General features: G+C 37.4%; 1 protein-coding gene across 6 annotated transcripts in view; it reads left to right on the top strand.

Moving 5' to 3' along the window:
• The first annotated feature begins 312 nt into the window (after positions 1 to 312).
• The window catches only part of ovch2 (ovochymase 2), a 31483-nt gene continuing 7171 nt past the window's right edge, over positions 313 to 24624 (top strand). The window contains exons 1-18 of one of the 6 annotated variants that reach the window (XM_062967745.1): positions 313 to 459; positions 1192 to 1296; positions 2280 to 2389; positions 3841 to 3932; positions 4499 to 4671; positions 5861 to 5956; positions 6277 to 6428; positions 7424 to 7619; positions 8533 to 8556; positions 9123 to 9213; positions 11678 to 11811; positions 12215 to 12355; positions 13518 to 13648; positions 14687 to 14780; positions 16613 to 16744; positions 16977 to 17054; positions 19516 to 19596; positions 20651 to 20837. In XM_062967745.1, coding sequence (XP_062823815.1) covers positions 1209 to 1296; positions 2280 to 2389; positions 3841 to 3932; positions 4499 to 4671; positions 5861 to 5956; positions 6277 to 6428; positions 7424 to 7619; positions 8533 to 8556; positions 9123 to 9213; positions 11678 to 11811; positions 12215 to 12355; positions 13518 to 13648; positions 14687 to 14780; positions 16613 to 16744; positions 16977 to 17054; positions 19516 to 19596; positions 20651 to 20837 — 2000 coding nt within the window. In that variant the 5' untranslated portion in view covers positions 313 to 459; positions 1192 to 1208. Of the gene's footprint in view, positions 460 to 1036; positions 1297 to 2279; positions 2452 to 3790; positions 3933 to 4498; positions 4672 to 5860; positions 5957 to 6249; positions 6429 to 7423; positions 7620 to 8532; positions 8557 to 9122; positions 9214 to 11677; positions 11812 to 12214; positions 12356 to 13517; positions 13649 to 14686; positions 14781 to 16612; positions 16745 to 16976; positions 17055 to 19515; positions 19597 to 20650; positions 20838 to 24624 lie in introns of those variants that run through there. The other 5 variants (XM_016995603.2, XM_062967744.1, XM_062967747.1 and 2 more) reach the window with 5 other exon arrangements.

The following is a 24624-nucleotide window of genomic DNA, read 5'->3' on the forward strand; positions in this document are numbered from 1 at the left end:
CAAAAGAAGATTTTGCTGATTGCAGTCATCTCTCTGGAGTCTTTGAAAGCCCTCTGTCTCTGGTGTAAAGCAATGACTCATAAGCTGGAGCCCAAGGGCTGTCTTAATCTTCTCTCTTTGTGAAGCCTAAGCTGGTCAAAGGCTTCCTTTGTCACTGGGACTGATGGTATATGAATGCTGCTAAATGCAGTGTTTAGTGCTAAGGATGCCTGTTTTGGATTGCAAGGCCTAGGATTTCCAGACAAAAACCAGGCCTGTAGTCGCTATAGTTCTACTGCAGAAAAAGGGGAGTCTGGCAAGAGAGCTCTGAACAGGCAGACGGACTAAACCAACTAAGGCTGGCCTCTAGGGGATTTTATGCTCCACCCAAAAACTAATGGAGGTATCTACACTGTTGGAGAAACCTAAACAGAGGGAAGTAAAGCAAAGGAGAGGAAAAGGCAGAGCCAAGACTTTACAGTAAGCATTGCATTGATGTTTTGTCTCGCCCTCCCATCAAGTAATTTGGATCCAAGGGAGGACTTGACTTCCACTTATTTCAGTTGTTACAAAAGTTATCTCCTGGACCTAAAATGGCCCCAAGGGGCTGAAACGCATGGTGAAAAGTCCCCCATGTCTCCTAGGGGCCATTTTGGAACAAAATATTTTTCTCAGAGTGGATGCAGCCGAAGGGATGCTGCCATACAAAGTCTCTTGTGAGGCTAATTCAACCCCATGTCCTTCCACAGTTGCCCATGCCTGCTATGCAATAAATGGAATTCAATCACACTTCAAACTATGGTATTGATGTGAACTTTGCTATTGAGTATAGGATAGAATTTCTTGTTTTAAAAAACATCACATGCAATAACCTTGGAAATGACCTTAATCAAGTAGAGTTGTCGTTAATCATCTGTTAAATCGGGGTAAGACTCATCTGATGGCTAGCCAGGGGGCCTTGGGTATTGTTTTGTTCAATATATAGGTTGACCTCTTGAGAGAGGAGTATGAAGTAATAAAGCATCACAGTCAGTTAAGAACTTGAAAGAAATAGTGCTTGTCTAAATGTAGAGGTCTGTAATAGTGACTGGTCAAAAGCTTTACCGCTGGTTTAATCAGTAACCTGCACTTTTAATTAGTCAGTCACTGCTCTCCCACTGTGTTATAGTTTCTTCTTTGCTACTATAAAGTTCTTGTCTTGCATTTGCGCAGTCACTTACAGCTTGATCATGTCAGTGGCTTCAGGTTGGTTGCTCTTGCTTGTGCTTGGGGCAATTTACCTCCAAGAAGGAAGATCTACACCTGTGTCTGAACAAGGTATGCCTATGATTTGATATTCAACTCTAACCATTGTCTAAAGGGAAAAATATACATGTTCATATAAGGTCAAATAGATATTATTTCCATTGACTTGGGCAAATTTGTCTCATTTTTCACCGTAATTTTGTGAACAGCGGTTGCTCAGAATAAAAGCAGCCTCACATACCCCTGGGAATGGGATCAGTCAAATTCCCCCCCTTAGACCAGATTGTACTGCATATGCAGCGGCCCGTGTCAGTACTGAGATCTGATGGGGTTGTGGTTACTTACAGTAATCCTTAGAGAGAAGATCTGTTGCTCTTCCATATTTATTACAACAAATAAGGACAGCCACATCCATAGCACAATCCAGCTCATTGCCTGCATTGTTGCTGCTTGAATTAATTGTCCTCTTTCTCCTTCTAGAACTTAATGTCTCTTTCAAAAATGACAGCTTTAATCTGATAAGAGGTTTATTATTTTTTTGGATTAGCATGGGTTCATTACTATTCTGGACATAGATTATATCTAAAAATTTGCATGAAATCAGTGAACACACATACACATTAATTCACTCATTCACTCACTTTTATTTCATTGAGAATGCAACATTGTAGTTGTTCAACACTAGGTGTGTTTCTTTCTAATCATTTTGGCCAATATACTATGATAATAAATTATAGTAAGCAAAGCTGCTCTGTCTGAAATCCAAATGAAACCAGCTCTATGTAGTTCGGAATGTATATGGATGCTATTTTGTTTGTAATAGATGTAAATGTCTCTTGAACTATTCTTTGCAGAGGTCAAACTACAGAATGTTTAGATATTTGGATATTATATTTATGTCTCTGCTACTCAAAGAGCTGCATTTTGTCTAATAATTAGTTGCCTTCAACTATTTTTTAACCATTGAAAAGTCAGAAGTATTTGTTACTTTATTACATTTATGTTGCTGTGTTGTTTTCGTACCTAACATCTGCTTCTGTTCTTTATGCCTTAAGATTTGAAATGTGGGCAGAAAGCCCATGCCACAGACCCATGGCCTTTTTATGGTTACCTCTCTCGGATTGTTGGTGGGAACCAGGTGCACCAAGGTTCACATCCCTGGCAGGTGAGCCGTCCTCTCTACTGCTATTTGTAACCCAAGTCATCTTCCATTCTTTCATCATGGAGGTGAGAAAAAGAAGAGTGCTGAATGTTTTGGGGCTTTGCTTCATGACCTCTTTTGCTGAACATTATGTTAGTGTTTGCAAGAGCAACGAAGCACATGCTGACATTGAGAACAATCACCATTCTCTCTAAGTTGTCAGGAAACGTTTCTGATTAATTACGTTATCTGAGGAAAAAAAGAGTCATTATTAAAAAGTGAGGACAGTGTACTCATCTGGAAAATCAATGCTGATTCTCATGTTAATATGTAACAAAGGTGACATTTGCCTTGATCCGAACACTAATACACAGACACACAGAAACAAACACACACACTTTGTTGGACCTCAGTGATGAATTGAATGTATACCCTTCCTTTCTTCCAAAATGGATTTAAGGAAGCTTACAATAATTTTTAAAAAATCAAGCTAAAACGTTCAATGACAAAAATTAAAAACAATTTTAAAAACATGATAAAACACTTTAAACATAAGATTATAAATACAGCATACCATTTTGCATACACATTACTGCTCCATAATTAAAATGCAAAGGCCTGCCTGAAGAAAAACGTTTTCCCTTTCCTGTGGAAAGAGAGCAGGGAGAGGGCCAAAGGAAGCTTTACCACACACTTTCTTTCTTTGAGTTTTCTATCCTTTCTCCCAGACTAGGAGCCAGAGCAGCATGGCTGGAAAATATATTTTTAAAAAACACACAGTTATAACATTAAAACAATATTGAACATTCATAATATTAACATGCAATAAACTGAAAAATCATTTTAAAACATAGCATTTTTTTAATTAAAAAAAATAACAGAGTACCTGTCCATTAAAAACCTTTTCCTCAGGAGCCAGTCAGTTGCACAAAATCTGTCTGAATGGGAGGATCTTTTTCCTGCTGCTTGAAGGACAGGAAGGCAATTCTATAGCTGAGGAGGTACTACTAAGAAGATCCTCTCTTGTGCTCTTGCCAAAAGTGCTTCTGCGGGTTGTAGACCCCAGAGATGGACTCTCTCAAGGATCTTAAATCCTAGGCAACTTTGTATAGGAAAATACAATCTTTCAGATATTTTCAACCCAAGTTTAATTGGTTCTAAATTGTTTATTTATCCTTTCCTGTTTAATCAAATCAGTAAGCAGCAGTTATGGTGTAAGTGCTACATTAAAAATAAATTACTTTTATTACTCTTGGTTGTCAATTGAATGTTAACAATATCGAATAAATTCTGAGAATGCTTGAAAATTCAGAGTTGTGCTACTAATCATGGACTGTTAGAATTCTCAGACCTGTGAATGTGAATATTTGCCTGTGGACATGTCACTTGAGAATATAGATCTTGCTCTCTGCCTTTCTTTTGTAGATATGTTAAACATACCTTTCCTAATGTGACATGTGTTCTGCATGATCCAGGTTTCCTTGAAAAGGAATAACCATCATTTCTGTGGAGGAACCCTTGTTTCTACTCAGTGGGTAGTCACGGCAGCTCACTGTGTTGTAAGCAGGTACAGAGGGGAAATTCACTGGGATGACATTTTGTGTTGTTTATTTATTTTTTAAAAAATGTGCACTGCCTTTGACATACAGTGTATAAATTCAATGCATGCAAATACTATGACCGGCATCTTTTTGCTAATCAGGAGTAGGTTCATCACATCAAAGGGACCTTAAATGAGATGACTCTTAAATGAGATTACTCTAATTTAAGTTCTCTTGATTTAATGTTAAGGAAAGCAATTGTATTTAGACCTACATATGTTGTTTGTATGATTATGATTTTTGAGCTAAGTGTTTTCTTAGGCAAGGGATACTTAGAGGTGGTTCGATATTGCCTTTCTCCAACTATACTATATAGCACCTAATATTCTCTGGCAGTCTCCCAACCCTGCTTAGCTTTCAAGTTCAGAAAGTATGCCTTCAGGGTATTACATAAGTAAACACTGATATGCTGGGTGATGATATTGTACTACGTTATATATGTAAATGCTGATGTGTTGTGTGATAAATTGGGATTTTATTTCTTTTGTTTATGTTTTGTTTTTCCTGTTATGACTCCTGTTCCATACTGCAGCTCTCTGCTCAGTTTGCTGACTGTCACTGCTGGAGAACATGACCTGAGCCTGAAAGATAAAGAAGAACAGACCTTACAAGTTAAACAAATAATCAGACACCCAAAATTTAACAGGAAGAAACCAATGGATTATGACATTGCCCTTCTAAAAATGAATGGTCACTTTCAATATGGTAATATTGTACTCTAATAGAATACTTTTTATGTCTCTCTATATATTTACATTATTCTGAACATAAATTATTATTGACATTAAAGGGGGAATTATTTATAATTGAATAATACTATAGCAGTTGCATATAGGTTTGGGAGATATTTGATCAAAATAACAATCAGGGCTTCTACATAGCTTTATTCAAGTCAGGTCATAAACCAAGGTCGTGAGGAGACTATGGAAATATAACCCTTATATGAATACCTTTTTTCCTGATCTTCTTTGTAGAAATGGTGATTCAAAGCAGTAGCAGAAAGTATGTTTCCCCTGCTGCAGCCAATGGTCAGAACCACAGATTTCTCCTCCAGCATCCCAGTCTAGTTGCCCCAATTGCCTTGATGAAGAACCTGCTTTTGCAATAACTTAGACTTCATCTACACCAGTGGTTCTCAACCTTTGGGTCCCCAGGTGTGTTGGCGTACAACTCCCAGAAATCCCAGCCAGTTTACCAGCTGTTAGGATTTCTGGGAGTTGAAGGCCAAAACATCTGTGGACCACAGGTTGAGAACCACCATAGAATGTAGTTTGACACCACTTTCATTGCCATGGCTCAATGCTATGAGATCATGAGAGTGGTAGTTTAGTGAGACACCAGCACTCTTTGGCAGAGAAGGCTTGTAAAACTACAGCTCTCATGATTTCATAACATTGAGCCATGGCAATTAATGTGGTGTCAAACTCCATTCATTCTACATTACAGATCAGTGGTTCTCAACCTGTGGGTCCTCTGATGTTTTGGCCTTTGATTCCCAGAAATCCTAACATCTGGTAAACTAGCTTGGATTTCTGGGAATTGTAGATCAAAACACATAGGTTGAGAACAACTGGTATAGATGCATTCTTAATAACGGGAGTGAAGGTTGACTTCAGAAATCTGCATTAAAAACATTTCAGTAACACAAACTGATGATGAAATTTGATAACAGAAAATATCTTGAAAATATCTTTGATAACAGAAAATGTTTGCTTATTTCAAAAGGACTTGCCCTGGAAGAACTGTATTGGACCTTTGATAACCGGTTCTTTAATTTTTGTAGAAACTAATCCCTAGATGGATTAATGTTGCTACAAGTTATATTCCAAGAGCTGTTGGCAGATAAACTGAATGAACATTGTTCACTCTAACATGTGATTTGTCTTGGTGGTAGGTTCAGCAGTTTGGCCAATATGCCTTCCAGAGCCGAATGAAAGGTTTGATCCAGGATTTATATGCATGACTTGTGGCTGGGGCCGCTTAAGAGAAAGTAAGCTTTTGAGATTACTTTTGAAATATTTTTTGCTATAAAAACAAGTATTAAGTGTGTTGGATATTACTTTTGATTCACTATAATTAATATTTACTATATAGATCCCCAACATCCTTTTCAAAGCTGATGGAGATTGTTCTGTGACTAAGGCTGACCTTGTATCCCAGGATCTGATCCCAGGTTAACTGCTTCGAATTAGATTATATGGCAGTGGAGACTCATATAATCTGGGATATGAAAAGTAGAAAATGCTGGGCTAGATGGACAGACTCTGAGCTGGTTTAAGGCAGGTTCTTGTCTTGTATTCGGCTTTTCAGATGGGATGCTGCCCGAAATCCTCCATGAAGTGGAATTGCCCATCTTAGACCAGAATGAATGTTCAAGAGTGCTGTCAACCTTGAAGAAACCTATAAAAGGTGACACCATAATGTGTGCTGGGTTTCCAGATGGAGGAAAAGATGCATGCCAGGTCTGTAAACAGAATAGCTTTGATAATGGAATACCTCTTTGTTCTCATTGTTACTGGTTAGGTGACTTTTAGGTGTATACTACATGTTGGCAAGCCATGATATATGGATGACAGGCAGCTCTTCAGTACTGGGAGCTTCACAATACAGAAACTATGATGATCATGTTGACATTGGGGTTGAGACTTTTAACAACGCTTTCTAGTGATTTTGCTGCAACTGAGATTATCAGCAGTGTCAGTTAGGATTACTGTGTAAGAAAGAGGTTTTCATGTCTTGCTTCAAAATGATCCTGATGCTGCTAAGATGAGATGTACCAACTTAAGAATTATAAAAGTGTTTTTGAAAGAGCCAATAACAAATATATGGAGCAGTGGTGGCAGCCAAAAATGCCATCCTCTAGGAATCCTATGGTTTCCTTAACCCGTCAATTAATAATAAATCAAATTGAATTACCTCAGAATTAAAAGAAAAAAAAAACCCTTCAAAAATGATCCTCTTTCTTATCATAGACTGCTTTTCATTTTAACATCCAGTTTCAACACCTCTCTTTCTTTCTAAGAGAGAACCAAGAAGCATATCTAAAAATTGGCATGGGCCCAATAAATCTTGCTGCCTCAAAATGGAGTAAATCTTCTACTTTTAAAATCTTGCCACACCACTGAGATACCTGTTTGCGCATTGATCTGTCACTCATCCACCCCTTCTTGAACTTGGATAGTTACTATAACAAAGCATCATCCTACCACAATTCAGTAATGGATAGATTCAGAAATGTTGTCTTCATATTCCTTCTCCTTAAAGCTAACTTTCCAAACTCTACTCCCTTTTCATAATAGTACCTCAATTAGGTTATTTTATTGACTCCATGACAGAACCATTTCTCTTTAAACTTATTATAAAGAACAGAATGTACTTTTGGAAGACCATGAAATACATGTGTCTAGATGTTGCCTCACCTGTATCTTACTGAAATATGACTTTCCTCCTCCTTTAGGGAGATTCTGGAGGCTCCCTTGTGTGCAGACGTGACCATGGTTCTTGGACCCTGGTTGGGGTGACCTCGTGGGGCACAGGATGCGCTCGTAGCTGGATATATAACTTGAAGGAAAAGTATGAAAGAAGAGGCACACCAGGCATTTTTACAAATCTTACTAAGGTGCTCCCCTGGATGCAACAGCATATGGATGCCGGTAGTATTACAATCCCATTAATATTATAATTCTATAGATATAACTGTGCTTTCTACACAAATAATATTTCTGACTGCTCTTGCCAATCCTCCTGAAACAGCAACAACACATGGAATTTATCAAACAAGTCAGGCAAATTGCAATTACAGCAGCACAGCAGCATCATTGTCTTGGACTTATACCATGAAGTTGGTTCTTTCCCACTATTCTACCAGTGGGAGACCATTGGAAGGCATTTCTTTTACAAAAGGATGGATTATTTGTGCTTATAAAAGAAACACTTTCCAGGCTAGAACAGAATGTTGCCATGTGACAGGTCCGAAGCAAAGAGACGGCTGTTCTGTAATTGCAATTTCCCTGCCTTGTTGATAAGATTGCTTGTTTTTTGGCCTTTTCTTGCCACAGTAGATGTAGAAACCACTATACAGTTTTTATTTTCTTCCACTTGAACCTCCTTGGTCAATTAAGCATATGGTACATGCATGTTAGTGTGCAGAACAAAGGATAAGCCAGGGTAATGATTATGTAAAACTTGGAAATGGCAACCATCTTGACTTCCCATTCAGTTACTTGCTCTAAGCTTGTTTGGAAGAACAGTGTGGTAGAATATATGGATTTGATTGATGAAGGCAACTGTATAGGACAGCTTTGTAGCCTCTAGTGCCCTGAACTCTTTGATGGATAAGATTGTCACAGAGTTGATCAGTTTGGTTTCAGGCCTTCACGGTCCTGACAATATTCTGCTTAGAAGTGGTGCAGTGCAACCGTAAATGAACATATTGATCTAGATAGTTTTTTAAAAAATTGGTTCAGGCCAAAGAATGCTATTTATATTTTACTGTTACAAATTAATTACTAAATGTTTGGTAATATTGTATTTTATTAACATATTTTTCTTTTCCTTTTGAATTAGATGTCAAAATGAAAAGTTCTGCAGGTGAGTTTAAGGTTCTTTAAATACATTTTTGATTAGATGGTCACTGATAGAATCCAAGTTAATTATTTTAATTGAGAAAAATGTGGATTATGGAACATGATCTCCCAAATCATTATTTTTGTTAGTATTTGCATTATAATTAGTGACACCAAGAGTTTAAACATCTGAATGTAAATGGATTAAAATTTCAGGATTTCAATGTGGTTTTATGATTCAAGTACTTGTTTAAAAACACCACATTTCTCCTAATGATTGACTTATCATTTAACAGTTGATCCAATGAATCAAGTCTAGTTGGGATTAGTTGTTGGTGGAGAAAAACTGTTTTTTTATTTGCAACATACATTTCACTTTTTCAAATGAGATTTCCATGCTTTAAACAGGTTTGCAGTAATTCCTATATTAACATTTCTTGCCGTTTTATTTTTTATTTAAAAAATCAACTGAAAATTGATAAACCTCATAATATAAGTATACAGAACATTACTAATTATTTCTTGTCAGACTGATAAATTTTATATTGATACATATTGAAACATGTGACATATTTCACATTCACAATATAGCATCATGCAGTATTCAAGATGGTAAGCTCCCTGGCAAAGAAGGAATGCTGATTTTCCCTGGAGATGGCAAGCAATATTATCCAGACAACCAGTGAGTAAATAAAAGAATTTCTTGATGTTTTGTCAGATGGAACCTTATAGCTCCAGAGTCTTGTATAAAGATACAGTCACAAAGTTACATGAGGCATGTAACAGGAAGCTTGAAAAGTAAGCATCTTAACAATGACAGGTTGACAGATCTCAGGGGACTATTAGCTATGCACGCATTTAACTTGAGCATTTGCACCTGTGGGCCAAAATTGTAGTTGGAGTGAATTGTTGCATGGCTTAAAGCCACTTTCCAATGTGCCTGGGTATTTGCTCTGGTAATGCTTCAAACTGGGAGGAGGGCTGAAGTGGAGTGCCTTAGGATTCTGGGTCCAGAAAGCAGAGTGTGTTAGTTTGTTCTTTACTGCTTGAGAAAGTAGAACTAAGTCTAATGGTTTGATGTTACAAGCAATATATTTCTATTGAACATAAGAAGGACCTGGGAGAGGGGTTCAGCGATGTAACCAATTGCCTAGAGAGGTGGTGGGGATCATTTTCATCTTCAGAAAAAGGCTGGACAGCTACCTGCTGATGATGTTGTAGGTGAAGTTCTTGCATTAAGCAGGAGTTTGGACCTGATGGCCCATAGAGCCCCTTCCAATTCTATGATTCAGAATTAAGGTTAACGAAAAAGGCTAAAAAGCACATTCAGATGCATGGGCTTATGTGTGGATGGGAATCAGGCATTTTTAGGGGTCCTGATGGCAAAGAGGATCATGTGTTCAGTTGACTTGCCTCATCAGCACACAGCACATTATCACAAAGTTATACTACACAATGGCTATGGATATACATATGTGGAGTTTATTTCCAAAAGGTACCAAATTTAAAAAATGTAGCATGAGTTATAGTTAGCAGCACATTGTTGGCTAGGCCTGGAATATTATGTACAGATCCAAACTATAAAATGTATAAAATCACTTCAGTATAGGGCTTTAAAAACTGCATTTTATAGTAAAAGAATGTGTATCGTCAGCATATTTTTTTCTATTCCTGTAAAATTTGTTCAGATAGATTTGGTACTTTTTTGGACACACTCCACGCATGTCTGTCAGTAAAGCTCTGCATGCAGGACTAAAAAAATACTGTTGCTTAGCAGATGTATTCTGTTGTTAGCAACATAAGTAAAGCTGTGCAGACATGTTCTCTGGTCTTGTATTTACATGTTGTGTACTGCAGTTCTGCATTGTATATTGGGCATTGTGTATTACACATTGTGAAACTATATCTAGTCATTGATATAATCGTTGATATTGCTGTTCTGCATGGGAGCTGCATAGCACTCATGTAGTGTAACCCCAAGCATAGATGCTTAACACTAAACTGAGGGAATACTGTATTGAGGGAATGCTCACATCACACTCTTGACTCCTTTCTTTGTAGACTAAATGTCTGTGTAGTGCCTATATTGACAATATGGCTTGTGTATCCATGAGGGATACATTGCTAGACTTCACATGAATATGCGAAACTGCACATAATAGTAGACCCTATTGAAACAAAGGACTTCTGTAATGGATTAGCCTACCTTACAAAGTTGATGTACAGGTAGTTTTCAGGCCTTGCTTGCAAAAGCTAAGCAGAGCAAGGGGGAGGAGCGATCAGGCAGCCATTACTGGAAGTGCAGTGTGATTGGCTGATGTAAATGGAAAGATAGGAGGAGCCAAAGTGACAGTTGGAGCTATGTAGTCAGAAGAATTCTTTTCAGTTAGGGGGTTGGTTTTTGAAGTATGGAGATAGATATAGGTTTGGGATCTGTATTTTTAAAAAGAAGCCTCTTTGTGGAATATAGTTAATGCCTTCAGGGAAGTAAGGCTGAGAACTATTTTGAGACTCTATAGTTTAGAGTGCTAGTGTTAAATCCCAGGAGAAGTGGATTTAAAGGTTTAAATTGTCCTGTTTGCATTTCCTGTGTGAAGGAACATACTTCCACAGAATTCAAGTTATAAAACCATCCTTTGTGAGAGAAAACCCTAACTTGTTATTGAAACCGCTACATATCTTTACTGTTCAAATACAAGTAAACAACAACTTCTTGTTTTTCCTCACATAAAGTGTCTTGTGTGACTCTCTAAATATCCTAACACAGAGGAGGCTCCTGAATATAACATTGGTGGCAGTGTTAGTAGTGGTAACGAGTTCGAATCCTCCATATATTGGTGTCAGTGGGTGGCGATCTGTCTAGCTGGTGGGTGGCGATCTGTCTAGTCCTCCTTATTTTTGGTGGCAGCTGAAACAAATCCTCAGCAACTTCCAACCCAATAATAAACTTGAAGTTGCACTAGAGGACCCAGAAAATGTCTAGAAACGATAAATTCTGTTGTTTGTGGATAAATAAAATCGCAAATACCAGCCCTGCAGATAGAGGAGTCTTACTGTATTTATTCATTTGTTAAAATGCTTATATCCTACCCTGCACCTGAAGATCTCAGGGTAGAATACTACATATTCCTTCTATGTCAATTTAGGCTGTGTGTTTGGACTCTGCTTGTCCCAGAAGGAATGCATATATTGTTGGATTTTTCCCATTTTGATCTGGAGCCAGATCCATTCTGTGACTATGATTCCTTGTCAGTGATTTCTATGGATGACAGACTTGTTGGTGAGTTTCCATTTCAAAATGTAATACAACAGATAGCAGGCTCCCTGGTCTCCATTAAAAGTAGATGCTCTGTTACTGTTGACAAGTTGCACATAATACTTCTGTGTAGAATTATCAGCTGCTGCATTTTGAGGTAATAGGCTCTGAAAACATGGTGTGGTTCAAAGATGCCTTCTTAGCCATCTGACAAAAGGAGCCGAAATGTCTGCACAAATTTGGAGTAGACCTTGGTGCATATTGAGATATCACCTCGCCCAGCCCCAAATATCACATTACACATGTGTTGGGTGTAAACCAGCTTGAAAACAATTCGAAACATTCATAAGCAGACCCTTTAGATATCAGTGGAATTCCCCCTTGATGAATATTAATAACATCATGTTATATAAATATTCGTTTTCAGGGAAATTCTGTGGAATGTTTCCTCCTTTGCCCATCTTGATTGGCTCCAATGGTGTAAGGCTAAAATTTGTATCTGATAACAAGGAACATGGAACTGGATTTTCCATGATACACCAGGCTATTGAACCAGCTTCCCTTTCAGGTAAGTATACTTTAAGATCACAGAATCATAGATCTGGAAGGGACTGCAAGGAATATCTGGTCTAACTTCCCATTTTTGCAGCTAAAGAACTCCTGAAAGATTATCACCCAGCCTACAAAGAATCTGTAATTCTCCATATTTCACTGTCTACCAGCTCTTACAGTCTAAATGTCCTCCTTGATATTTAGGTGGAATGTCTATCCTTATATTTTGAACCCATTGATTTATATCCTTGTCCCTGGAGAAGCAGAAATCAGGTTTGATCAATATTGTATATGACACCTCTTCATATATTTAAGGATGTCCATAAACTTGCCTCTCAATCAGTCTTATCTTCTCCAAGCTGAACATATCCAACTCTCAGATATGTTTATTATAGGGCTTGGTTTACAGACCTCTGATGAACCTGGTTGCTCTCCTTGCAACACCTTTCTACTTGTCAATATCCTTCATTAAGTTTGGTTCCCAGAGCTGGACACAATATTCCAGACGAAGTCTGACCAAAGGAGAACGGATTCTGCAGTTTCAGAGATGTAGACAGCTGGATCCAGCCCAATCCACACTGCATCCAGACCCACAATTGCACCGCCACCAGCAAGCAACTCCTTCCCAGAGGCTTCTTAATGATATTACACCAGGACTCCAAGCTATGTGATGAGAAATGTGGCATTGACAGCAAGCTTCTTTGAGGGAACTGGTTTCTGGTGGTGATGCACCAGTAATAGAATTGGCCCTAATGTGCCCTTGGCCAAGCTAACCAAATGGACTCTTGTGGAAACTGAGTGCTTTAAACTAGATTAATAAAGTAGATGAAGGTGTGGCCTCAATCTATGAAAGCTTATGTTACCAACTGAATTTTCTTAGTTTCTAAGGTGTTTCAGAGTCCTTTTGAATACTAGAAAAACTAGTAGCAGAACAGGAGTCAAACAGGTCAGAGGGACAAAACACCGAAAAAATGCTGAAGTTCCTAGAAAAAGCTAAAGAGTTTTCACTTAGTGCTGAAAGGAGCATAATGTAAAACAGACAAATCTCTTAGATCAAGCGTGCTCTTGAACATGAGATATTGTCAAGCAGCTTTCCTCCACCTGATGTCCTCCAGGTGTGTGGCTCTCCAATAACAGGTTATTTTACTTGTTTTAATTTTGCTTTACTTCACTTCTAGATTCTGGCTGTGGATCTCTAGCAATTCTCTTTGAGGAAGGAACAGTGCAAAGCATGCATTATCCTGAGCCATATAGTAACTTTGCAGACTGTCAATGGATTATTCACGCTCCAGAAGATCATGTGGTCAAGGTACAAGTTGGCAGTTCACTTACATCTTCTTCAAGAGTCTTATTTGAACAAAATAAAGATATAGTTGCTATGGCACACATTCTGCATAACACTCCATTGCCAAGATAGTATTCTTCTTGGGTTGTTTTATAACTGATGTACATGAAAGCACTCTTTGGGCATTCCTGCACCTAGTTAGCTAGCAAAACATGCATATGGTGTGGATGGATTTCTACAAAGGAAAGGTCTAAATACATCCATGTGGGTTTGAATCCTTTGTTGTCAGATTCTAAATTAGAAGGTATTCATTTAAGATTTGTTTTCCTTTAGTGGAAACAATTTAAGACGGACTCTCTTTTAAGGTAGCTTTAGGCACACATATTTAACATCTCAGTAAATTGATATCAAGTTGGGCAGTATGTCAGATTTAATTTTCTGAAAACTACAATTTGACGTCTGTTAACTTTAAAAAGTTTGGAGACCTTGGAACTACCGGGGTACCTTTGTAAAATACTACCAAGGGGTTGTTAGAGACCACTCGTTGAGACATTACCAGAGACTACAATCAGTATAAATTGTGGCTCTGTTTTTATATACAAACTACGACAAATTCTGATATCTCAGTTTGGAGATTTGCAGTTTATACTGATATAAGTTCTGCTATGTTTGGTAGAGGCTTTTTCAAAATTAAGCATACACAGGATTGCAGGCATAATTTATGTTTTATTTAAATGAAGACGTTTTTCACAATGCTCATGAAAATAAGAATGGTTTTGTTTCTTGTATTGTGTTTTAAAATTGCTTTTCATTAGATTATTGTTTTTAATGTGGCAATTTGTGTGGCTGTATTTTAATGTTACAGCTTTTTGTGTCTTTAATTATACAGTATTTGTTTTTTAAATCATTCTGTGTGTTGCCTTAGGACTAGTAGAAAAATGGGCTGCAAATTAATGAATTAATGCATTAATTAAACTTCACCAACCGAACTATGCCATTTTATTTGAAATGAAGCCTTTCTGTTTTGGATGAATTTAAACCTTTTATTGCTTTTTTTTAAAGCTCACATATGAAAGCTTTGAAATAGAGGAAAATGAAGACTGCACTTATGACTCAGTGACAGTCTATGAAAATGTTATAAAGGAACATGAAATAGGTTTGTTTCTTATATTTATTGCTTGTGTTGACTCATAGCTTCTTTATGGCACCATAGATAGCACTAAGAGTAAAATACTAAAAACAATTGGAGAAATATAAAATAATATAGCGTAAGCGTGTTTATGATGAATATGTTATCTGTGAGAATTTATGAAGTCCTTTGCCCACCTCTACCTTTTGTTGTAAGAAGTTGATCGTTTTGAACTGTTGGAACCATCAACCTATCTTCCAACACAAACTGTGGGTGTGATAAGCAGTGTAGTTTCAATTCAACATGTTGGATCTTCTAGAGAAGGAGAATGGGTTTAGAATAGGATGGCACAAAATACAGCCCTCTAAACATTCTTGGACATTATGTCAATCATCTCTAGCCAACATATCCACTAGTGTGGGATTTCAACCCAGCAACCCAACTTGGTCTATAACAAGCAATTATTTCCTCCCAACATTAGAGGCTGATATAATATCACAAGACGCCAGAGTAGATCTAGCTCTTTGAAGTAAGTATTTGAAATATTTCTTTACACTTCCCTAATCTATACATATAATAAATGTGAAAAGGCATATGTGTTTATGTGGCATGAGTGTCTGCTCACACAGACAGCCTCCAGCCTCCACAAAAAGGCTATAGTTCCCAGTGCTGAGGAGCCACCAAGTCACTCCCTCTCAGGACATTGCAGGTTACAGCGAGGACATCCCAGGGTTCCTTTCGCTTTCCATTTGCATGACCCTGCTCACTGCCCCTCCCTTAAGCCTTTCCTACCCTTTCCTATGGCACACAGAAAACAGAGGAATTGATCAGCAACTAAACATACTAGAGAGAGAGGTTTGGGGAGAATTCACTATGATGTATAGGAGTTGTAGGTACTGGGATGTATAGTTGACCTGCAATCTAAGAGCACTCTCAACCCCACCAACGATAGACCTGGAACTCACTTGCCACACAGACCCAACATGGCCAACTTTGCACACTGGTGGGGTTTGGGGGTGATTGACCTTGACATCCAGGAGTTACAGTTCACCCGTATTCTGAGAACACTGAACCCATCTGATAATGGATCTGGACCAAACTTGGCACACAGAGCCAACATGGCCAACTTTGTATACTGGTGGGGTCTGGGGGTGATTAGATTTGGCACTCGGGAGTTATAGGTCACCCGAAATCAGAAAACACTGAACCCAGCCAACATCAGATCTGGGCCAAACTTGGCACACAGCTCCAACATGGCCAACTGTGAATACTGGCATGGTTTCAGGGTGATTGCCCTGGGAATTTGGGAGTTGTAGTTCACCCGTATTTGGAGAACACTGAACCCAGCAGATGAAGGATCTGGATCAAATTTGGCACACAGACCCAAGATGGCCAACTGTGAATACTGGTGGGGTTTGGGGAGGATTGACCCCTGATTTTTGGGATTTGTAGTTCACCCACATCCTTATTCATTTTCTAATGGGCGCATTCATAAAATACAAAAGCTAACACTGAGCTTTTTCTAAGACATAGTGTAACATATGACTGAAATGATATTACCTAACATCCAAAAGCAAACAACGCCCTTTTCAAATAACCCGGGCACCGCTGGGTACCCAAGCCAATCTATAAATATTTGTAATATTTATAAAAGAATCAATATCAATAATATGCTACAATAATCAAAGACATTTTGAATGTTTCAAATTCCAGGTGTATTTTATATTAAAATGCTATATAGAGTGAGTAATCCAAATTCACAATAGTTTTCTTAATTTTAACATTTGAAATATTGAAAAAATATAATGAAGTTGTGCGTCTCTTGATCTGTGACTACAGGTGAATGTTTTGTTTTTCAGCTCGATCATGTGGATTTGCTGTTCCTGCACCAGTTTTGAGTTCCTCTAGCACCATGCTAATCAAGTTTCATTCGGACGAAACAGAAAGCTTTGGTGGATTTAAGGCCATTTTTAAGTTCATCGCTGTTGCTGGTAAAGAAAATAGAGGAGGGATGGGGTTTCTATGTACAGATATTCCCTGAATTACAAACATCCGACGTATAAAGGACTCAGTAGTTACAAATGTGGATGCAACAACAGGAAGTGTGTGAAATTTGACCCTAGGAAGGGAAATTCATCCCTGAAAGTTATCATGGGGGAAAGGTATCTCCACTAAAGCTTTATCAACATTTTTGTTCCAATAACAATTTTTTTCAAAATCCAGTTGCCACAGGGACAGAAAGTGAGGGACAGAAATCTTCTGAACGGGGACACAGACAACAAAACAAACACTACAAAAATGGTAACCCTTCCCTATGTAATCCAAAGCTTATACATATACATATATACATACATACACACACACACACACACACACACACACACACACACACATATATATATATATGGCTAGAGCTACACTTTAAACTATACCTGTTTTGACTTGCAAACAAATTCAACTTAAGAACAAACCTACAAAATATATCTTGCTCATAACTTGGGGACAGTCAGTATTAGTTTTCCATGTATTTTGAGACATTGGCACTCAGCTTTAGCACAGTCCTGATTTTATATTCATTCTGCATCTGTGTTTGGAATTAGTGGCATATAACAAAGGTGCATTCAGCAATCAAATTACGCTAATCACCATTGAAAATATATGTCTTTTGCTGTTATGATCATCCTTTTCTTTTTTTTAAATAATCTTTATTAGTTGTTTATCCACATGTAATAAAATGCTATAGAATACCCAAGATAGACATCCAAGATAACCCAAGAGTGAAAGAAAGAGAGATAGAGATAGAGAAAGAAAACAAAGACAAAAACAAAAAACCCCAAAAAAACAAAAAAAGAGTTTAAAAAAATTTAAAATTTAAAATTGACTTCCTATCATCTGTCCAGAGGTTTCTTCCTTTTCCTTCTCTTCTTCTTTCCATATCTGTCACTCACCAAACTCTTTTCTCTTCTATTTAACTGTTTCTTCTTGATCTCTTCATAACCTTATCGTCTTATAATCTTATTCAAGGTATTCTGTAATTTGTTTCCAGTCCGTTTCTTCTATTGGGTTTCCTTTACTTTTAGGGATTAAATAAGTAAGTCTGTCCATGTTTCTTATTTCTAAAGTTTTTATTATCCATTCTTCTTTCAGTATTTCTTTCCTTTTCCAGTATCTCGCATAACATATTCTTGCTGCAGTCGTTAATAGGAAGAGGAGTTTATCCTTATTTTTATCCACTATTTGTTCTGTCATACCTAACAGAAACATTTCTGGTCTTAATGGGATCTTTATTTGTAACATTTTCTGTAGAGCTTCTTGATTTTTTTCTCCATTTTTTTTGCTTTTTTTTTACAAAGCCACCACATATGATATAAATTCCCTTCTCTTTCTCCACATTTCCAACTTTGTGTATTTAAATTTTTATAGCATTTTCCCAGTTTCTTGGGTGTAATATACCACCTATAAGCCATTTTTATCCTATTTTCTTTTAGATCTGTTGAATAAGTGTATGTCAGCTTTTTCTTCCATATCTCTTCCCATTTTTTCCCTTCCTATGGGTTTACCTATGTTTTCTTCCCATTTCTTCATGTAATTCTTTGTTCCTTCTGCCTCCATATTTCATTTAAGTAATTTTTATATATATTTTGGCAATCAATTTTTTCTCCAGCGTCATCATTCTATTCCAAAATTCCTCCTTTTCCGAAAACCCTAATTCTTTATCTTTTTTAAATGGTTTTTTATTTGCCAATATTGGAACCATGATATATTTTTATTGAGCATTTCCATTTCTTGTGTTTTCATCACCCATTCTCCATTTTGTTTTTTCAACAATTCTTTAAAATTGGGCCATTTCTCCCCTCCCATTACTCTCCTTTGTGTAGCCTCCAAAGAAGATAACCACATTGGTGTTTTACTATAAAATCTATTTATATATTTTTCCCAGACTTTATAGATGGCAGATCTTACAAAATGATTTCCAAAATTATTTTCTTTTACTGTCTTCCCATACCAGAGATATGAGTGCCACCCCCACCTCAATTCTATTCCTTCTAAATTTAATATTTTTTCCTTTTCTAATGTCATCCAATCTCTAGTCTATGTTAATGCATACACTTCAAAATACAACTTTAAATTTGGCATGGCAAGACCTCCTCTGCTTTTTTCCTCTATCATATTTTTGATAGGTTTTTCATAGGTTATTTGCCCTGGAGGGCACGGACAATCAGCTGACCGCAGACCACAGTTTAAAACTTCATTCTGCATGATATTATATAACTTGTAGGTATTTAATTTATAGCTGTTTCTTCTGTAATCCTGGGTATATAGAGGATTGGGATTGAGTATGGTGAATTCTATCTCTGCCACACTTTGTGGCTATTATCTGTGTTCTACTTGACCATCTGAATAAAAGGGAAAGCAGTACATGAAACTCATGTGAATTATTATTAGTAGTAATAGCGTTCTATGTCCTGGACCCTGAAGATAGCTCCATGTAGAATACATGGAAAAGATGTGCAACTGAATGTGATAAAGGTTTCTGGAGTCATGTGTAAAACCACACTCTGTATCCTAAGCATCTAATCATTTGTGTATGCTGTACCTTAAGACTATGATAGTAGTATTGTTTAAAGAGGATTAGTAAGGATAACTAAACAAAATGGGATCACCTAAGGCTTACCCCTTGTTAATGAAATTGTGTGTTCTCAACCTTATTTTCTGAGATATTCTAAACTATGCTGATTTTCTGTCTTTATCTCTTTCCTAGATTTGAACATATCAAATTCAAGCACTGAAGTGTTGGTTCCTGAAGAAACAAGTAATGCTACAAATGCAACTGACATCCCTGGTAAACCTGCTTATGTTAAGATGCTCTTTGGTAGGAGTATAGGAAGGTGAAAGAGATGTGGAAAGTAGTCCAGAGTTTGGTTTGTGGATATTCTTGGGGCACACTTAGTACATCAAATGTGCTGATGGTGATGGTAATAGTGATCATTGTCATCCACAGAGGTTCATGTTTTTTAAGAAATGTCCAAGGAACTTAAACATATTCCCTAAACATGTTTAGCACCTTAGATAGCTGCCTCAAAGTTTGGATTGAATCTGAGAATAGGTTCATTAACTATCTTAACAAAGAAGCTATTGCCTGATGTTGATGTTGCTGATTGTTATACTATACTATACTATACTATACTATACTATTCCTTGTACTATTTTGTATTGAATGAGTTTTTAAATAATAATTGCACTTAATGCGTTCATATTACAGACATATTTACAAAATATGTTCAAAGCAACTTGTAGTATTGAACTATATATACCACAGTTTAAACTTTAGGAAACCTAAAGTTTTTAAGGAAGTTCTATAAACATACAGCAAGTGTGAGATAGAAACAGTGTTTCCCTAATAAGGCACTTAGGGATAGATCCAAAATATATTGCAGATTAGTAGCTAGTTCTTTTCTGTGTCTTTAACGGATGGTATATGTTGTATTTTAATATGTTATTGTTCTCAACCTCAGTTCACAGAGATTTATTATTGTCATATCAAATTAGAGGCTCCTGTTATTTGTGAACAATCACCAATGGAATTAGTCACTATAAGTGCTCTAGTGGTGTTTATTGAAAACCATGAGAGAAGCCTCCCACAAGGATGGTAGAAACATTGAAACATCCGGGCTTCCCCTGGGCAACGTCTTTGCAGACGGTCAATTTTCTCACACCAGAAGTGACTTGCAGTTTCTCAAGTCGCTCCTGACACACACAATAAAACTTCCTTAGTAACAAAAATTAAGTACTTCCTTAGTAAAAAAAATAATAAAAAAATAATTTCTGGAATAACCCAGGTGCAAATAGTGTTGTTTAAAACATGCCTTAGTTTTCCCTCTGTTCTTTGTTACCAGACAACATTTGTGGAGTTGCATTAAATCAACCCAGATTTCTCTTCAGTCGAATAGTTGGGGGTGAGGAGGCTGTACCATATTCTTGGCCCTGGCAAGCCAGTATTCAAATTTTGGATGAAAATCTCTGTGGTGGAACTGTTCTTACAAGCACATGGATTATCACTGCTGCTCATTGTTTTAAAGGAAAGTAAGTACATTGTCAATGATACATCTTATGCCTGATAATAACACCAGTTTGAAGGGCACACTAGCAAACTCAATTCGCAATGCATTTAAATAATATCTACTGATGGTTTCCTAGTAAGTATGTATAGAATAAAAATCTTAGTCTAGTGATAAGAATTATGCAGGCCGCTTATGTTGCTGCACTGCATATCCTAGTACTCTTAGGCAGCATATCTAATTGTAAAGAACGCTGGGACATGAAGTCCGCTAGCACCCTAGGCTTAAATCCAGTTGTTAGTTCTAACCTAAGGACCAAATTGAAAATTAATAAATCGACATTTATGTAAGTGGTTTACTCTGCTAACAATTATACAGAAGCCATAGAATTGGCCAATCCTGTTTGAGTCAAGTTGAACCCTAATTGAACCAAATTCTCTCTCACTATCTGCCAATTTAAATGTTTCCTCATCTTCTGTCTGCTGAAGGCTTGGCAATCATGTAGAATAAAGTGCCACACAGTGGCCACCAAAAGGAATCACTCTTTTAAGATCTCAAGTTTCAAATGTGTTATTTGCTACAAGATGAAGTCTTAGTCATGTTTATACCAATGTTTATACCTAAAGCAAGTTTTAAAATTAAAGTTCTTGTTAATTTGCCTAACTCTAGGAAAATCTTCTTAAAAACATACTTTGTACAGTTATATTTGACAGTCAGTGTGGCATCATTCATGGCTGAGTATGATTGTTTTCCAAGGGTAGAGTCTTTGTGGTTGGTCTGTAAGTGACTGTAGAGACCTATTCTGGATCTGCATGGTCTTTCACACTGAGGACATTGATTTCCAGGTGGAAGGTGGTCATGAAAAGGGTTTGCTTGATGTGCCTTCTTTTTGTTCTCTATGTGTGCCTGTGACGGCGCGAGTGGCGCCATCTATATGTTGGAACCATAAGTTTCAAGATTTGAATTGTTGTATCATGCCTGATTTTGCCCTTACCCTGTAAATGTAGTTGGATTGGTTATTTATGTCTGTCAATCAATGTTGTTTGTACCTGTTACATTGCTCACTCAGCAAAACTGTTTGGCTCCACCTCTTCCTGGAGTAGGACTGTGTTTCCTCCTTTTCATTCCACTCTATCGGATGGACGTGAAAGAGAGGCTTGGCTCTGAAAGCCCTTCAAAAGTTACCTCTCAGCACCAATTCTGAGGTTCTTACCCTTGGGACTCACACTTCATGTTCAGGGCCAACCTGAACAACGTTGAGGAGTCTCAAGCGCCTTCACATCAGTCCTTTGGCAACAGAGGAAGACTCTTGTCTTCAGATATAGGTCATTGGACTGAGGCTGAGTTTGCTCCGGCATTCACAGCCAGAGAGAGAGGGATCTGGACAAGCTTCATGGACTTAAACAATCAAAGACTGTAATGTATATTTTCTTTTACCCCCTTTGTGAAGAATAAACCCAGTTTTTGAGTTAACTACAGTGTTTTGGTCCTTGGGAGTTCCAGTTTCCCTAAAGGAGGGCAAGAAGCAATCCCCTGGGGAAAGTCCATGCCTCTTTCACTAAGAGTTTACAGCCCCAGGCGCGACGGCACAGTGCCTCTTCAAAATCCACACCACTGTTAATAAGAGCTGGCCTCCATTTCTAACACTCAGGTGCCAGGACAGGTGGAATAGCAGTGAATAGCCTTGCACTCTCAAAGCCTGGCTGCTTTCTTCTTTTGGGAATCCTTGTTTGGTGAGCTGGAATGCAACGGAATAGGCTTGTTGCTTGGAAGGCTGGGTACTTGTGTTCTAGGGGAATGGTTTTTTGGTCTGCTAGAATTGCAATGAAAAGCCTCACTGCTTCAAAACCTGGCCGCTTTCTATATAAGGGCATCCTTCCTTGGGCAGGCTGAATGGGACGGAGTAGCCTCGTGGCTTCAAAGCCTGGGGGTTTTCTATCTAGGGGAAATCTTGGTTGATCAGGTTGAACAGAACTGAATAGCCTTGTTGCTTGCAAGCCTGGCCACTTTCTACCTTGTGGAATTCTTGGTTGGCCAGGCTGAATACCAATGAATAATCTCAGCGCAGCAAGTATGAATGCTGCAATTAGTCACCTTGGTTAGTATTTAATAGCCTTGCAGCTTCAAAGTCTGGCTGCTTCCTGCCTGGGGGAATCCTTTGTTGGGAGGTGTTAGCTGGCCCTGGTTGTTTCCTTTCTGGAATTCCCGTTTTCAGAGTGTTGCTTTTTATTTACTGTCCTGATTTTAGAGATTATATTGTTCTGTATTATTATACCACAGTAATTATTATATATTATATTTATAATCTTATATTATCTGTTTAGAACTGGATTATATGAGGCCCGTTCTACACAACTGTATAAAATCCACACTGAACTGGATTATATGGCAGTGTGGACTCAAGATAATCCAGTTCAAAGCAGATACTGTGGATTATCCTGCCTTGGCATTCTGGGTTATATTGGTGTGTGCAAGGGCCTTGAGTCTACACTGCCATATAATCCAGTTCAAATGAGATAATTTTTATTTTATAGGCAGTGTGGAAGAGGCGTGAGTGAAGAAGCCCTGAGCTCCATTATGGCTGAGTGGGTTGCTAGGAGACGAAGTGGGCGGGGCCTGCCCTAATTGGCAGCTAGGGAAAAAACGGCCTTTCCTGGTCCTCTAATTTGGATTTTATTTTTCTAGGGTTTTTTGTTTGAAAGACATAGATTGGATGACTATGTCTTTTGTGGCCAAATCTGGTGTGATTTGGTTTAGTGGTTTTGCTGTTTACTTCATAGTAAAACGCACATTACATTTTTATATATATAGATGGATCCAATTGCTGAGTTTTGTCATGAATTGGTGTTGACAAAATACCTGCAAAACTAGATACAGTATTTTACTATTTTGATCCTGGTTACTTTCCAGTTAAATTGCTTGTTCAACTTTGTATCTTGCCACCAGTCTACCAAACAAAAATAAGCAGAAAAAACATAACAAAGTAGTGATATGGGAACTTACTCATACTGACAATTAGCTAACAAGAAGACAAAAACAATGGAATTTTGCTTTTATTTTATATGTTATACCCACATTAATTGATGAACATGTATCTTCTAAATACAAATGTGTAAACCTGCTGTAGCTACCATGAATTTATTTTCTTTACTGTAACACTAAGATCAATTATCTTTTCCCCATATTTTCTTCTGTATTTTTAGTTGTATCCTGTGATTCCTATATAGATTATTCAACTGTTTAATAACATTTTTTTAAAAAAATTATTTCCGGCTTTGAGTAATACAGTAGAGTCTCACTTATCCAACATAAACGGGCCGGCAGAAGGTTGGATAAGTGAATATGTTGGATAATAAGGAGGCATTAAGGAAAAGCCTATTTAACATCAAATTAGGTTATGCTTTTACAAATTAAGCACCAAAACATCATGTTATACAACAAATTTGACATAAAAAGTAGTTCAGTACGCAGTAATGCTATGTAGTAATTACTGTATTTATAAATTTAGCACCAAAATATTACGATGTTTTGAAAACATTGACTACAAAAATGCGTTGGATAATCCAGAATGTTGGATAAGCGAGTGTTGGATAAGTGAGACTCTACTGTAGTTCATTATTCTGTTCTTATATATTGCTATATGATTTCAGAACATTTATATTGTATTATTCTTGATTTTTACTCATGCCTGCTGATGCATATGAGGGATTCAGTTGGTCTGTATATGGAAAACTGTTTGCTCAGAAGTAAGTCTCACTTTTGTTCACATTCAAAAGGCCCAACTGTTCATGTTGGAGATATTTTTATGACTG

The sequence above is a fragment of the Anolis carolinensis genome, chromosome 1 (assembly GCF_035594765.1).
Source record: "Anolis carolinensis isolate JA03-04 chromosome 1, rAnoCar3.1.pri, whole genome shotgun sequence".
Lineage (NCBI taxonomy): Eukaryota > Metazoa > Chordata > Lepidosauria > Squamata > Dactyloidae > Anolis > Anolis carolinensis.